Genomic DNA, 17,387 nt, shown 5'->3' with positions numbered 1-17,387 from the left:
AATGACTAAAGATGATTTTCCTGTGACACTATAAACAGTGGTTCAAAGTGAGGCCTTTTGAGCTCTCCTGGACTGCAGCAGGCAGTGACCAGCATTCGCCTCTGGGAGTATGCAGTAATCTGAGGACTGTCAGGACCATCACCAAAAGATGGAGGCTAGGCTGAAGTTCCCCACTCCTTGAGATTCAACCCTCATCTGCTGAGAAATGCAAAATCATTAGAGGTGAATATTTCACTGACTCAAGGGAAATTTTTAACAGGTATACATTTATATGTCTTTATGTATCTGTAGGCAGGTATAGATTGTTAAATTACAGTAAATTCCACTGACTCACTTTATAAGATGCACCTTAAAACCACAAACTGCTGCTAAATGACACTTGTAACTCGTTAGATGAATACCATTGACCACATCCAAGACCAAGACTAGATCCTGCTGAACCTAGGTTCCATCAAGAGTTTAGAAAGGAAGATGGTCTACTCTGAATCTTGTAATTCAACAGGAGGGTTTCCCTTACCCTTTGTGACTTTGGTCCCTGTGTCAATCATCCCTAGCTCAGTTTTACCTTGATCTTCCTTTGTATGGGTCATCCATGTAATATGTAATAGAAGGAACCTTGCCATTGAATTGTTAAGTTGTGCCTTTATAGATCGCATTAAAACTGCTCTTGCTAAAACCTTTGAAGAACGTTCTTTAACGGTAAGTTACTCATTTCACAAAAACACCTAGCTGTGGGTGGCCCTGGTTGAACAGGTGGACTGGACAAAGTGACCACCAGAGTTCCCTTCCAATATCAGCAATTCTGTGATAGAAACATTGTTATCTGCAGCCTACAATTCCCATGGGATTAATTCTCCTTAACTCAGAAAACTGCATGTTTCTGTCACTACAGTAAGTGATAGAGCTATGAGTAGTGAGTCATTAAGGTGTGCAATGAGTTACTCTTAAATCCCAGAATTATGTACTAAACTCAAATTACAATCTGGAGAAAAACACCTCAAAGAGAAGACTGCTCCTGACAGCCCATGTTCCTGTTTCACGAAAGCTTTTTCTCTTGGAGGTAATCCTCAGCTTTTCACAAGCCCCAGATTCCTACAAGCTTGCTTAGTATACACTTGGAATGAGCCTTGCAGCCCAAGACTAGACTGAATACACAGAGAAATTAAGCCAGCAGTCTCTCTCCCAGGTACTGGAAATCCTCAGTAGTCAGTGCAGGACCTGCTGTTTTCTTGCTCCAGCACAACCTACATCTTTCTCCCCTCATACAGACAGGAAAAAAGAAAAAGGTTTTACTACAGTTTTTTCTACATAAATGAAAAAAATAAGCAGTTTAATGAGGTGAACATCTGTTGCAACCCAACCTTGAGAGAGGATTTCAGCAGGGTTATGTGCTGATGCTGGACAGCCAAATCCAACAGACAAAAGCACTCCTATGATGTGGAACAGCAGTTGAGAAAACAACTTGTTTGCCCCTCCCAGATATTTTAGTTCATTTTCTTGCGCTTCTTTTGGTTCCCTGATGCCTTCTGCATAGGCAAGGGGAGAGAAAGAGTGCCCAGCTTGTGGTTCTGATCATTTTCAAATTCTGGCAGTCCCTTTGCCTTGGAGACCTTCAACCGCATGGCCTTTGCGATGTCCATCATCCTGGAAAACACCAGAGAAATACTGTGTGAGTCAGGTACACAAGTCTTCTGTTCCATGCACAAAAAATCAACTAACAGGCTTCTGCCACAGGGCAGAAGCCAAAAGGCACCAGCAAGCAGGATGTGTTCTCTGCATGTCAAAGATACCATGGAGACAGATGCTGAAAGTATTCAAAGACTATGAGGTAGAGCCTTCCTGGGGAGACTACAAGGCTACTGAGCTCAGCACCAGCACCTTGGATAGTATTCTAAACCCACACTGCTTTACTCGAGCTTACTTGAGAGAAAAATAATGCTTCCCTATGAAGAGAACAGACACTGTGTTCAGATGCTGCTGCTGGCAGCCCATGGTTGCTTCCCTGTGCACTCATCTCTTCTGTGTTGTATGATGAATGGAACTTGGTACAAAAAGAACGTCTCTTAGCAACTAAAATTGAGCATTCTTAGCTGTGGGAGGCTTGGCTGAGATGTGTAATGTGAAGAGTTTGGGTAAGAAGGCACAACCAGAACACACCTGCAAGCGTGTCCAACAGAGAGAACAAAGTGCAACTGAAGGGAAGCTAGCAGATAAATAGATCACTCAGCTTCATCTGGGGTCTTGAGAACACTCAAGTCCCAGAATCCTGCCAGCTGACTTTGTTTTCTTTGAAAGACATACAGATTGAGTTGGGAAGGGTTCTTCAGTCAAACCGCTCATTGAAGCATGGACCATCCCATCGGGGGACTCGGTGCTATGTGTCTCTCCACAATTTTTCCAACAGGTCCTAGCCTCCTCCACCTTTTTCTTAACAGCATCCTATGGCCTGTGTTCCCAGCTTCAGTACAGTAGTTAAGAACAAAATCTGGGTATCAATTGCAAAAACCAACACGGACTCCTTAAAAAACTCAACTGCAACAAGGAAAAGAAAAAATAAATAAAAAAAGGAAAATAAAAAAGGAAAAAATTATTAGAAGAACGAGAAGAATTAAAAGAATGAAGAGAAAGGGGAAAGGGGAAAAACCAAGAGAGAAAAAGAAAAGAAGAAACAGAAGGTGGAAACTAATAGCAAACACAGCTGTTAAACCCACTACTACACATCAAAGAATAAAGAGAGCAACTGGGGCCAAAATTAGAAGTAACTGCATCATGGCTGATAAAGGAGCTTGCAAAACCAGGAGGTAACTAAGGGCTCAGATTACCTCCAGATATTAATGACCTTAACATTACACCCCTCAGCCAGAAACCCCAGGATATGCCACAATGTTTTTTGGAGTTGCAGTGAAGGGTTTGTGTACCTCCAATGTTCCTACCCAGCTGCACAGTTACTAAGCAATCCTGATAAGAAAGACCACAGTCTCAGTGACTGAGTTAGGAAGCACATGTCCTTGGTGTAACCATCACCCACAAAATGGGACAGGGTAGGAGATAGGTACTAATCGGCATGGCTGAGCAGTCACTAACAGAGTCACCTGGTCTCTTTCCAGACACAATTAATAAAAAAGTGCCTGCTGAGCTGATGTCTGCTTGCTGGGAGGCTTCTCATCAAACACAGTACACTTCTTGAGCAGTTCTCATTGATGCCTGATTAATTCAGCAGGGGCCTGAGAGACAGTACAGTGCAGCATAAACTGGAATAGAACTCCCACAGCCAGACAAGCTGACAGCAGGATGCGACTGACACCTGCTGGGAAAAGCAGGTCTTGCAGCTAATGGCAGGTGCATGACACTCCTTAGAAAACTGAAGTCTATAGAGCAACTGCCCGGAAGAGCTAACCCAGCAAGGGTTCTTTGCCCTGAAGCTTATTTTGCAAGCTGTTTTCTACCTATTCACTTTCACTAGACGTGATTTGGCAAACATTTCAAATACTGCCAGCATATGACATATGGCCAGCAGTTCTGCCTATAACCTCTCCCCCATGGTGTTTGTCGCAGAGTCCCCAAGTTTGTCAGTATTTCAAAAACAATCTTCTTGGAGCCAAGCCCAGAATGGATAAATTTCAGGGGCCTGGGACTCCTCCATGGAAATACAACTACATGCTCAGCGTGCAACTGCGGGAGAAAAGTCCTGTTTCTAATTTTCCTGTTGCAGTCAGCTTCCAAACCCTACAGGTACCTTTGAAGTACTGCTTACATCCAAATTGATACCTAACCGGGACTGGAGCTCTGCAGGACAAGGGACACAGAGGGCAAGAAGGTCAAGAGTGATGTGATTTATCATGCAAGAAATGGAGCTGAGTGGCAGTGAATAGGTCCTGTCCTAGAATCTGCCCCATCTGGCTACTCCTATACTGCCTGCCTTTATTTCCTTCCCTGCAGAACAGCTGAAGAGCCTCTTGATGCAGCCGAGGACCTCTGTGGCAAGCACCCTTTCTAAGTTTCAGATGTGTAACCACCCCCCCCTTTACGAACAACAGGGCTTCAAAATAAAGCTCCAACAAACTCATAAGAGTCCAGTTATAACAAAAGGGACTTGCTAGCAGGTACTACTGTACTACCAGGTACCAGAGGGGCTCCAGAGCAAGATCTCTCCTCAGAGCTCTTTGTAGGAGGATCACAGCATATCTCAGCAGGTGTGAACAAACATGACAACTCACCTGCTTTCTTGGAGCTTCAAGTCATTCTGCAGGACCGTGAGGTCTATTTGGAAGTTGTTAATGTGCAGAGCCAATGCAATAACATATGCTGTGATTTTAGCCTTCATTGATGCAGAGATTAAATTCTGGACACTGCATGGCAAGAGGAAGAACACATGAGATGTGAAGTGTCACTGAACCCAAAACACAAGCCCCACTAGGTGCAGACAGAACTGAACCCTCAGTTAGACATGGTGGACTTTTCCTAGACACCAAAGAGCTCAAAGCAGCACAGACCTCTGATCACAGGGGCTCAACAGACTTCTTTTTCCACCTCAGGTGCCCGCTCTTCTGTTCAGAAGTGGGGGCCCCTGAGGTTATCACTATGCAGCCTTGACAAATCAACCAGCTAATGACACTTCAGTCTCTTTGGCACTGGTCTCTTGCAAGAGGAAGGCAAAGGAGAACTGTTCTGGGGGTATTCAGTGGAAGTACTAATGGCACCTCAAATATATAATCCACACAAATCAGATTCCTGTCTGGTGATCCTCTGGGAGCATCTGACTGCTTGCCATTTGTCACTGCTCAGAGCCTTTAGACAAAAGCTGGCCCATTTGGACTCAAACTCTCTGCTTCTGACAGATGAACAGTGGTAGTACAGCTATGCAATAGCAAAGCATCACCATTATGCCCCTTCTAGGCAGTGAGGCTGTCAGTGGCCTGAGCATGGAGAAGACACTGGCAAGAGTGAGGACACTCTTCACTCTTCCCTTTATTTTGGTACTTCCATTCAACGTGATTGCCAGGCTCTGTTATAACAAGAGCACTTCCCTGAGCAAGTCAGTTGAATCACCCTCTGATCCAGCAGGACTGGTCAGTGAATAGTCTCTATAAATAGATTGGCTGGGCACAGAGTCTCAGCTTTCTTGGGGCACTGAGAAACAGATTGAACACTAGGGGTTGAGAAAATCTCCCCCTCTTTTACATGATAGATCAGCATTGTCTGAAAGTGACTACCACCAGCCACAACCCAGTGTTCTGCAGGGCTGGGGGCATGAATCAAGAAAATCTACTTACATTTCTATAGGTTTCCCGATAATGTGTCCACAGACCATTAAGCTGAACTCTGCTGTATGTCTGGCTCAATAACATCAAAGCACACATAATTCCTTACCTGCTATTGTTGTAGGTCAGTGAAGTGAAATTCTTCATTAGTTTCCTGCTAATAATCTGTGGGCATTCAGGACCCATTGGATCTAGGACAAAAAAAGGATTTTACAGTGGAATGAATATACTTTCTTGTACTACTCCAGCCACCATAATAGCACACCCATCACTATGACGTTCATCACTCTTCCCAGGAACATAGAAAACCCAAAAGAAACCTCAGCACTTGATTTCTAGGTCTCATCATTTTTCAGGTCTGAAAGAGGGTCCTAACAGCTTTTATTTTATTTCTAAATGTGATCTCCTACATCAACACTACACAATCTAGAATGTGTGCATATGCACCTACACATATATTTATTTTAACAGATTTCTGCCTTTCAACAGATGGTCCTGTCAGAAAATATTATTAAAACTGAAACCACACTAATGAACGCCTACTAGCACCCAAGACCCATTATTTCCATGTCATCCTTGACTAAGTTCTACAGGGTGACTCCTGTTTCCAGCAGTGCAGGAGGATATTTACAACCACGATTGCCATGTCCTCCTCCATCACCCCGCCACATTGAAAATGCCAACAATGACATTTTCACCACTGACAAGGAGATACAAGTTCTATGGAAGATGGTAAGTCCTGAAGATTTCAACCAAAATATTTTGTCTAGTCATTTTGAAAACAGCAGTTCCTGACATTTTAAAAGCAGAACACTGAATGTAACGGAGATATGATCACTGTGACCCACAGACTGAACTAATAAGCAAAGGATGATGAAGACAAAAGCACAAAAAAAAAGATAAAGGATGTATTATGTACTGAATGCCTTTCGCACATGGAATAGGGAGGCTGGATAACACTTTCCAGCTTCTTGGCTTAAGACTGAAGTGTGAAAACACAAAACTTGTTTATAAGTGCAGCACTGTCGATAAACTAGGGAGAATCTCAGAATTTCCAATCTAAGCTACCCTGTCTCCTACAAAGAGAATCTCATGGTGACATTCTGATGCACACCAGTTACAAAGGAACTAAAAAAGATCAGACATCCATCTCCCAGCAGATGCAGATTTAGCAACCCTCAACAATGTGGAGATCAACCTCAGAATGAAATAGACTGAAAGAAACTGCTGCAGCTGTTCAACCACTAGCTAGCTCTTTGATCACTCAACTCATTCTGGGCAGCTTCATAATTTTCTACTGCAGTAATTACAAAACAAGTCTCATCATTAAAAAGTCATAGATTAAAAGTAGAGGAGTTGAAAACTCTTACACTTTGTTTTGATCACTTTCTGGTAGCTGAACTTAATAAGGGTGTCCAGGAACCAGAGGCATCGGGCTTTGTGATCTCTGCTCTTCTCATTAGCAGGCAGGAACTTCAGTTCTTCTAAAACAAAGCAGCAATGGCTGAAGAAGAAAGGAGAAGCTGAGGCTCAAAGAACCAGGAATCAATTTACATCATCAGAAGGACAAGACACACCTGTAACTTCAATGCTCAGCTGTTTGAGAATTGCTCCCTGGACACCTCTAAGGATAGCCCAGGAGACTGCTTTGTGAGCACACTTTCCTGTCAATGCCCACCATGTTCAGACAGCCCCTTTTAGTGTGCAGCTACTAAGAAGGTCCCTGCACTGCAGAAACTGGAGGCTCCTCATGTGGCACACAAACCTCTGCTTCAACACAGGCAGGAAGCACAGGCATGGTTTGTGCTCTTCCTGCTCACTTCAGACCCTTAGCACAACAGCCTAATAGCTCTAAATGTATGTCCATGCCAAGCCACAGCAATCTCAACAGCAAATCACTATTTGGCTGTGACAGTGCCCAGCCATGGGAGTATCATGTTCAGTACAGTTCTGTAGTCCATCTTCTAGGCACCTGCCTTCAGACCCCACTTAGGATTTCTCCACTCTCTTCCACTGCAATCAGTTCCCCAAAGAGGAACCATGCGCTGTGCACACAGTTTCCTCACATGTATAAAATTATACCACATACTCCCCAGGGTAAATGTTGCTAAGCTGTGGATGGATCAAATGTCCTCCCTCTGCACTGAAAAGGTCAGCCTGGGTACATTGAAGCTGGCAGCAGTAGCCATCCTGACCCATAGATAAACTACAGCTTTACAGGGCACATCTAGACTATTACAAGGCTGTTTGTAGCAGCATTACCTTCTCTCTTGTGTTTTCTTGGTGATTTCTTCTGGAGTGATGTTAACAAAAGCTGCTGCTGGAATCCGCAATGCTTCATATTCTGCTGGGGACAGAACTGGAGGGATTTTAAAGAAAAGAACAAAATGCCTTTGCTCTCCTTTCTGGTCTGAACAGCTCACAATGAGATAAGCTATATTCTAATTTTAGGAGATATGGGGCAGGGAAGAACAAAATTAAATTATAAACAGGCAGGATGTAACTACAACACTTGGAAGCTGACCAACAACAAAAGTCTCTAAAGGACTGTAACTGTACCCCAGGTCATGTCTGCATAGCCAACCTCATTCCTAATCTCAGTCAAACTAGTACCAACAGCAAGGCACAGCATCCTGCTCTCTTGTAGCTCTTGTAGCAGGATACAGGAGAAAACTCAATGCATTGTGTCCCTGCTCACAGCTTTTGGCTTGCGAGGGAAGAAGGCTTGGCTCATTCACACACTTTGCAACACTCACTCCCACATGTCAGATCACTGACATCGAGGCTTACAGTTGTATAAGAAACCACTATGCCACAGAAAAAGATACTGTCCTCAAACTTGTAAACATTTTCTGGTTTGTCAGCATCTTCATTACATGGTGGAAGGAAGGTAGAGATGTTCTGTACATCATCTTGGGCCACATCCTGGATCAGAGCTTTGGAGGGAAGCAGGAAAGAAAAGTATTTGTACCATACAAACAAAACCACCGAGAACATGACCACAACTCAAATCCTTTCTTTAAATACAAGTCTACTCAATGGTGGTTCTTGCATCAACAGCAGTTTAATCACTAGTTTAAAACACCAGTTCAGTTTATTTCACTTGGGACAGTAGTAAGGAAAGGCCACAGCTCTTCCCCATTTTGTTTTGTTCCTGACACATGGAGGTGGTGACTGTAAAGAAAGCACTCCTGTAGGCACAGAAAAGTTAATAGCTTCTCACATGCCTGCTATGTACTCAGCATCCTGGGTTTAGCATGGTGTCATCATTTCCACCAAGGACTTCCTGCTCCTTAAAATTTAGAAAAGCCTCTCCAGAAAAGATAAAAATCTACTGCACCAAGACAAACTGGTTGCTGCTGCTGCACCTCTTGCCTGAGGGGTGGACAGTACATGTTTTTTGCACTAGGGGTTCCACTGGAGAGCCATTTGGCACAAAGCAGCTCCAAGAGCACAGATACTATCCAGCTGGAACAGAAGGGATGAGAGCTGATAAATTCTATAGTCAACAGACATCTCTCCCATTCATAGCCAATGAAACTCACAATCCCAGCACTAGTGGAAAGGAGCTGTCAAATCTCCTGCTCAGAGTAGTGCTGTCTACAGCACAGTATCAGTGCAACCCTAGATTTGTCCTCCCAATGCTTGGAAGTGCCAAGGATGATGAGTCTACACCTCTCTGGGATGTGTTCCAGGGCTCCACAATCCTCCAAGGCAAGACAGCTCCCCCAGTCTCCCATCTGGTCCTCCCAAGGTTCAGGTACTGCTGCAGCTTGTGCTATTGATTCTTGTATTGCCTGGTACTGCTGAAAAGGGTTTAGCTCTGACTGCCCTTCAGGTAGCTGTGGGCTGCTGTTACATCCTCATTGGCCTCCTCTTTATCAGACTAACCAAGCTCAGCTCCTTCTACCTCTCCTTGTCAGTTGCATGGCCCCTGCCTGCAAGTAGCGTGGCATTTCTTCACCTCCCTCTTGATCAGGACAGGGTAGCATAGGCTGGATAACATGATACAGATGCAGCTTCACCAGCACTCAGTAGTGGGGTTATCAACTTTTCTTGAAGCTTCAGCTCAATATGATGCTTTGGAGAGTGAATGTTCCCTGCAATAGTGACAATAACTAAGCACATGGCAGACTGCCTATTTGCTGCAGGCTCCTCCATAGCAGAAGCCTAAGTTCATCAACCTATCTCACAACAGCACATGGGATTGCACTTGATGGGGCTGTGACCTGATTTAGGACACAGATCATTTTACATAGACATGCCACTGTGAAGCCAGTGGTACAGTTCCCCTTAATGCATGTTCAGTGTCTCAGTTCACACCAGGTGAACACACTGCCTTTATCCCAGAACACTGAATCACAGGAAATCCCAGAAGAGCTCCCAGTAATGGCCAGGGACATTAATGCCACAGTAATCTTTCCTCCTTCAGGCAACTCCCACAGCAAGACTAGCAGGATCAGAAGGAAGTAGCTCCTTTTCCACTATAAAGACCTGTGAGTTCTTCCACATGGGCCCTTCTCCAGCTGCCTCCTTGGTCACTCAAAGACAACCCTTTCTTTTTCTCACCATACTTCGCAAGGAAGAGACAGAAAAAGAAACTTCTGATTGCCTTAATTAAACCCCTGAGACAATAATATTACCTGTTACTCCCTTTGCATCTATAATGTCTGCTGCTGCTTTTGTCACAGCTGTGTTCAAAATATCACTGCCCACTGCATTCATTCGCCGAGAGTTCAGAGCTCGCTTCTGCTTGCTCGTACCAAAGGCCTCAATGCACAAATCCATCTAGGCAAGAAAGATGCAAACTGAAACACACTGCTGAACTGCAGACACTTTGCACACATGAAGAAAACTCAGCTAACCACCACTTGTTCCACATTCACACTCTCTTAAGAAAACTTCAAGTATTTCACTGGGCACAACTCAATCATGCAACAAGCACTGATTCACAAGGGTCAGAAAGTAACTGAGATTGCAATCAAACCTAAAACAATTGTGACAATTCTGCAAGGTAGGCACCAATAATGCACTACCTCATAGACCTATAAGGCACAGGGGGAGTCCTGAAACTACACAGGTTTACCCAGCAGTAAACCAAACATCACAGTCTCAGATAAGTATCATCTGCCACTGTCAGTGGTATCACAGCAGAATATGATACAGTATTTCAACTTTACCTTCTCCCTGTAAGATTTATTCTGATAATCCTTTGTGTCATCAGGTACTAAGTTATCTATAAAAGAACAAAAGTTAGTATGCTTGGATTGCAGAAGCAAGAACAGCACATTTTTTTGGTATCCCTTTAGCTCTAATCCATTACTAAAACACTTAGCACATCACTTCAAGATCTCCTCCACAGGACTTTGTCAATTACAGAACACATCGAATAAGAGAGTATGCACCTAGAACACAAAAGGAAAGACAGGCCAATTATTGTTATAAAGTCCGTGAGCATAACACATGGACTGCAGCACAGGGGAAAAATAAGCTCCTAAAAGACCTGCTGAAGAAAAGCTGTTTTGTTTTTTCCAGTGATCCAGTCCCTTGACCTGACAATTTCTAGGCTTCCTTCAGTAGAGCACACCTAGACAAGGCTACACTATTCTGAACAGTGACAACTTTGCTACCAACTCCAGAACCTCCAGCCTCCCACCCATAATGCACTCTGGTTAACATCCACCCTAAAATTCACCTTGATTTATTTCCCATTTTCACATCATTCAGTGCTTCGGAAGGAGAGTATAATGTATCCTCCTTCCTTCACGCTAAGGGAATAAGGCAGAAATGAGGAAGAAAGAGCAGCCAGGAAGAAAACAAGTTTTGCTGTCAGCAATCAAGCAGTCAGTAGCTGAATGCATACATAGGTCTAGCATGCTGTGACTCTGGTGCTGGGTTTAAACACAGTATCTTCTTACCTGACAGCAAAGGCTGCATGTTGAATATTTCAGCATTATACACTTCCATTTGCCCAGAGTCCTTGTCTACCACACCAATAAAATACCTGGGAAGAAGACGGGCAAATCATTAGTGAGAGACAGTCCAGTGGAACTGATGTTTTAAAATATATAGTGCAAAGCCATGTGTATTCCTCACCCTCTGCCAATTATGCTGCTTTGCAAATACAAGTTTTCCAAGCACATTTAGAATGTCACAGTAAAATGAGTTACCGCACACATGCACATATATAAAAACATAAAGACTTGTTGCCCTAAGTAAATGTAGAAGTTTCATGACAACTAAATTAGCTCCAGAATGCTATATTCTTTTGCCTTTTTTGATGTGCCAGAACCTTTGGTTTATCTTCTATGTTATATATATGTTATGTATAGTGCTTCTATGCAGTTGCCTGTGTTTTTAAAGCTTTGGTTCCCTGTGGCCAGTTCTCTGCTTAGTACAAGTCACTTTTAAGTCCTCAGAGCTCCTTGGAAATGTGACTTTGCCATTTCTGAAATATGATAATTTCTCTCAGGTAACTTCCTTTGCATCCCACATCTCAGAGGGGCAAGCCCGAATGATATATATGCAGCTCCTCACTATGCCTCATGACCCACCAAGAACAGGCTGTATGTCACCCTTGGCTCACGTGGATGAAGTTATCATCTGCACCAGTTTCTTATCCAGCTGGAAGAGTTCATTCCATATGAACCCTTCTGACTGGTACCTGAACTTCTTCCAGTCCATAACGTTTTCCTAGAAGTCAAAACACACTTCCTGAAGCAAAAACCCACATGCACAACAGGCTGCCTGCTGCAGTGACAGCAACACTCTATGCTCTCAGAGGAGCTGCCCACATACAGTGGGAACCTCAGCACCTCCTGGCCAGAAAGGATTTCTGGGCAGTTCCTGCTGTCCCAGGAAGCCAAGAGGCTGGGTGGGCTCAACTCAGAATAAAGACTTTCCACTCAGAATAAAGAGGGCAGTTTGATCAGAGCTAGTTTCTGCTCCCTGTTACACTTACTCGACCAGTTGTGAATGCACATCTTTAGGCTAACAGCTGCTAAGAGCTATAGGAATGGATCCACTGGAGGAAATCCTCATACATGCAGCTGAAGCAGATGTGGGAGAAAAGGGACAGAAGGATGGTGTGGGAAAACTTGAAAGAAAAGCAAGAAATTACTTAACTGATTCTTGCCTGTGGATCCTGAGGCTTGTGCATATCTAATGCAAAACTAATACCTGAAGCTGAACATATTATCAGCAGTTAGCTTGCCTTGTTAATGTCCATAGCTCATGATCTTCAAAGGTGCAGGTAAGAACAACTTAAGCCATTAAAACCATGTCTTAATCAGTGCCCAGAGATAAGACCACTAATATGCCTAGAAATAATACTGCATTGATATCTGTACCACACATACTCAGAAAACTAAATTTATCTTTCAAACTCAACAAAATAAGCTCCTTGATGTCTTTTTTCAGCTACAGTATCTTAAACTGAAGACTGTTACATCTGAAGGTACAGTTCTCAGTGTTTCACTTCCCAGAGAAAAGAGCAAAGAGTAGTATTAGTATTATTTTGACAGACTATTTGCAGAGGTGAAATCTGTTCCTTTTACAGAATAGAGAATTTCTGCTGGAAGGAGACTATAGTGATCATCTAGTGCAACTGCCTGACCAACTCAGGGCTGACCAAAAGTTAAAGCATGTTATTAAGGGCATTGCCCAAATACCTCTCAAACACTGACAGGCTTGGGGCATCAACCAGCCCCCTAGTAAACCTGTCCCAGAGTCTAAATACCACCTCTGTAAAGAAATGCACTTTAACTAGTCACATACAAATCACATCAGTACAGTCCAACTAGGGAAGAGATGACTTATGCAAGCAAACCACGTGGGTCAAATGGAGTGGATCTACAGAGCAAAACACTTGGTACCAAGATCCTGACATACACATTAAATGTATTTCAGTCTTGTGTAGGCTAGTAGGAGCAATAATGTGCATCAAAGGAGAAAATAAACACCTTTGGGTATAACAAGGCAAGATTATTTCACACTGGCTCTCTGCCCTTTTGGTGGTGGTTCTGTTAGAGACTGAGAAAGATTTCCCATACAGGATACCTAGAAGAGACCATTGGTATCTGCCCCAACACCACAAAGGTCATATTCTTACACCAGGACATGTAAATGCTGGTGATTTCACCAGTGTTCTTTTTACAGTGTGAGGCAGCTTGTTATTTCACATAGCAACACCATGCTGTGGCCCTGAAGTTAAATGGTGATTAATGACCCAGAAGGCACCTGGGCAGCAGCAGATGATCTTGGCAATTTCTTAACATTAGCTTTATAGCTTCTTAATAACAAAACTATTATTCATACATCTCAACTACATCAAATCATCTCCTCACCTTTTCCTTCTGAAGACCTCTTCAAACACAAACTGTATGAAACATCACAACTTCCAAAGGGATGTAAAGTGCACCAAATATGCAGCTGCCAGATGCTGGAGTCTCCCAACAAATCAAATCACAGCCTCCATGAGCCACATTTAAATCCTGAGCCACATCTAAAAAAGGCTACCAGGAACTTCGTGTTTAAGCAACACCTCTGCTTCTGCCTCCAAGTTTGTGCCCCCATTTTGCTAGTAATCCATACCTGCATAGGGAATTACATTTCATAGCTCCGCTGCCAAAGTTATTCCCCACATATGAAAGTCTTTCAGTTTCTGAGACCTGAAAAACAAAGGAAAATTACTTGAGTACAGGACTGTGAATAACCTTCTCTGCATTTCATTTTCTCTGGTGCCACAAAGCTCTACATCCCTAGGCATTAGACACTAGCCCACCCTGGGTACACTCTGCATCAGGTCAAAATCTTTAACAGACAACATTTCTTGAAGCTGAGACCACCAGTGATATATAATTCTACCTCAGCTTTCACCTCAGCCAGAAGATGAGGAACCGCTGCAAAAAAATCATGTGAATAGTAATTTAAATGTAGAGTCTATGAGTGTAATATAATTTTCAATGATCTACCTAAAGGTCTAGTACTGCCAAGTGATTGTGATTCACTGACTATAAAAAAGAGCCAGCACTACCACAAGTGTCTCAACCACCTAGATGCATTTCAAAATATTTGTGTTTCTACTATACTATAGTGTGTTTCCCCTCAGTAATCGGAATGACTCATAACTGGCTGAAAAATAAATGGCTGAAAAGCTATTTATTCATTGAATCATGCATGTAGGCAGCTGTAAAACTTAACAATAACAGAACAAAGCAACTTCTGACTTTAACCTTGGCTCTCCCTTCAGTGAAAACATATAAATTTCCTTATAGTGTAACTTAACAAGAACAACAACAAAAAATGATAAAAGAATCCACTGTGTTCACTGCATAAACATAGCACAGCAGATTTTGCGACCAAATGGACATGACTAGTTGTTAAGTAACAGCTTTTCATTTTCAAACATTTTTTTCCCTCTAGGTTATTAAGATAAATCATGAGCACATGCAACTTCAGTGCCTCAACCTTTGCCTAAGAATACCATGTATACATCAAATTTTCGTCAAATAAGCACATACTCAGCTCTGATGGAAATTTACTCACACATCTGTCTTGATATCCTTAATCACAAACATCCCATATTGCAATTTTTCAGATTCCTTTCTGTTCAAAGAAACAGCTCACAATGCCAAGAGGGTGATCGTGACATGCTTCACAGAAACCACAGTGACCCTGCAGAACCTGCACCCACTTCTCCGGGGTCCAAGGACACCTTATGGGTCTCTGCAGAAGTGCAGGGAGCATGGCTCACCAGCACAGGGCACTCTGCAGGGCAAGGGAAGGGTTCTCCCACCCCTGCCAAGGGCTTCCCTGTTCCACCACACCCCATCACACTCACCCCCATTATGGCAGCAGCCCACGCAAGAACCAGAACTTCACAGAATAACAAAACCAAACAAGTTGGAAAAGACCTTTAAGATCATCAAGTCAAATTGTCCTCAACACTGCCAATGTCACCACTAAGCCATGTCACTAAGGGCCTTATCTACGCAGTTTGTAAACACTTCCAGGGATGGAGACTCCACTGCCCTGGGCAGCCAGCTGGAATGCCTCAGCACCCTTTGGAGAAGGAATTGTTCCTAATCTCCAGTTTAAACCTCCCATGGTGCAGCTTGATGCTGCTCCCTGTTGCCCTATCCCTTGTTCTTTGGGAGAAGAGACCAGCCACCTCTGGCTCCATCCTCCTTTCAGGTAGTTGTAGACAATGATAACGTCTCCCTGAGCCTTCTCTTCTCCAGACTAAACCCCGACACGTCGCTCGGCCATTCCTCATCAGACTTGTGCTCCAGCCCCTCACCAGCTCCATCGTCCTTCTCTGGATTCGCTCCAGCACCTCAGTGTCTCTCTTCTAGTGAGGGGCCCAGAACTGAACACAGGATTTCAGATGCAGACTCATCAGTGCCAAGAACAATCATCACCCTGGCGCTGCTGGCCACACAATTTCTCATACAGGCCAAGATGCTGTTGATGCCTTAATTTCCTCTTAAACTCCTCCAGAGATTCTGTGAAATTTGGGAAACAGTCCTCTCTGCCACAAAGCCTGGGGCTAAGCTGTAAATATATTTTGGTTTTTGGTTCTTTTGTTTTTCCTAAATTTGCAACAAAGCAAAGCTGAACACAGATTTTCTGAGCCTCGCACACTACACAGTAAGAACAACTGAAACAGGGCAGCAGGCAGGTGTCTGGAGAGGAACAGCAGTTTCCTGCAAATGGGCCTAAGTGTCTGACTGAGGTTTCTAGCTCCTACTTGCAGGAGCTGCCATGACTACAGATATAAGGGGAAAAAAACCAAATGAACAAAGAAAAAAAGGCAAAAACCCTTGCTGCCTGCCAAGGTAGGGATCCCTGGTGCACCCTTGGCACGGGAGTGGGTGCAGCTCCCTCCTGGATCCAGAGGGTATTGGTAAATGGCTCAATGTCTGGATCCACATCAGTGACAAGTGGTGTTCCTCATGAGTCTGTATTGGGACCAGCACTACTTAATGTCTTCATCAGCAACATAGTAGGATTGAGTGTACCCTCAGCACATTTGCAGATGACATGAAGCTGAGTGGGACAGCGCAAGGGACAAGATGTCATCCAGAGGGACTTGGACAAGCTTAAGAGTTGGGCCCATGCAAAACTCATAACAAGGCTAAGTGCAGGCTCCTGCACATGGTTTGGGGAAATTGCTGGTATCAATAATGGCTGAGGGATGAAGGGATTGAGTAACCCCAAGAAGGACTTGAGGGTACTGGTGGATGAAACAGTGGACATGAGTGGGTAATGTGTGACTGCAGCCCAGTCCAATCATATCTTGGGCTGCATTCAGAGAAGAGTGGCCAGCAAGTCAAGGGAGGTGATTCTGCCCCTCTGCTCTGGTATGACCCCACCTAGGTGTGTCCAGCTCTGGAGTCCTCAGTACTGGAGGGCCACAAAAAGGATCAGGGGAATGAAGCACCTCTGCTATGAAGAACTGAGAGGGTTGGGGTTGTTCAGCCTGGGGAAGACTCCAGTAACGTCCCTTCCAACCCAAACTATTCTATGAGTTTCTTAATACGACTCTCCATACCTAGGCTGCTGCAGTGCAGCCCTCGTTACACGGCGAGACTAGGGAGGGTAGACGGTACCAGCTGCACGGTACGTACCAGGGACGGTACCATTTCGGGGCGGGTGCAGCTTCAGGCTTCAAGGCGTCCACATAGAAGCCGCTGCCCATACGAAGCCTAGCTACAGGTGGCCGCGGGAGCGTGCTCTTCAGGCGAGCCCTTACCAAAATCCTCCGGTGCTTCTTCCGGTGGTGTGCCGTGTCCCTGTTTTGGTAGACGGTGAACCGCATGGAGCCGGTCCGCTGCAGCCTGCCGTTGGAGAACCGCACTGCAAGGCGGCGAAGAGAGGCCGTAAGCCAAGGTGGCCTGGCCCTGCTCTTCCCCGCAATGCCCATCCCGCTCCCGTCCACCCCATCTCGGCTTCCACCTTACCTAGCACCGCCGGCTGTTCCGAGCCGGGGTCCCCACGGTAGCGCCAAGTGGCGGTGGCCATAACAGCAAAAAGCGAGAGCTGAAGCTGGCTCCCGGAGAAGCGGGACTCGCCCAATCACGGCTGTGTTTATTGTGTCTGGAGAGGAGTAGGGAGGAAGATGGC

The 17,387-nt window shown here is 44.4% G+C and overlaps 1 protein-coding gene across 1 annotated transcript; it reads right to left on the bottom strand.

Moving 5' to 3' along the window:
* Positions 1–246: 246 nt before the first annotated feature.
* POLR1E (RNA polymerase I subunit E) lies at positions 247–17,370 on the bottom strand. The gene is made up of 12 exons (XM_005152316.4): positions 17,225–17,370; positions 17,017–17,120; positions 13,854–13,930; positions 11,180–11,265; positions 10,442–10,497; positions 9,905–10,049; positions 8,090–8,197; positions 7,524–7,620; positions 6,632–6,765; positions 5,371–5,452; positions 4,218–4,349; positions 247–1,644 (listed from the first exon to the last, which is right to left on the bottom strand). Exons 1-12 carry the CDS (start codon positions 17,283–17,285, stop codon positions 1,485–1,487), a joined length of 1,242 nt encoding a protein of 413 aa, XP_005152373.1. The 5' UTR covers positions 17,286–17,370; the 3' UTR covers positions 247–1,484.
* Between the last annotated feature and the right edge of the window lie 17 nt (positions 17,371–17,387).

This window comes from Melopsittacus undulatus, chromosome Z, assembly GCF_012275295.1.
Source record: "Melopsittacus undulatus isolate bMelUnd1 chromosome Z, bMelUnd1.mat.Z, whole genome shotgun sequence".
Taxonomy (NCBI): Eukaryota; Metazoa; Chordata; class Aves; order Psittaciformes; family Psittaculidae; genus Melopsittacus; species Melopsittacus undulatus.
This window is presented reverse-complemented; position numbering and strand designations above follow the sequence as displayed.

What these genes read in the sequence shown, in the direction of transcription:
- POLR1E (XM_005152316.4), bottom strand. Translation starts at nt 17,285, where the DNA reads ATGGCCACCGCCACTTGGCGCTACCGTGGGGACCCCGGCTCGGAACAG. An exon ending in AGATGCAAAGGGAGTAACAG is followed by an intron (nt 8,198 to 9,904) that starts GTAATATTATTG and finishes TTCCCTCCAAAG; the next exon opens with CTCTGATCCAGGATGTGGCC. An exon ending in CTGACCTACAACAATAGCAG is followed by an intron (nt 4,350 to 5,370) that starts GTAAGGAATTAT and finishes CTTGCCATGCAG; the next exon opens with TGTCCAGAATTTAATCTCTG.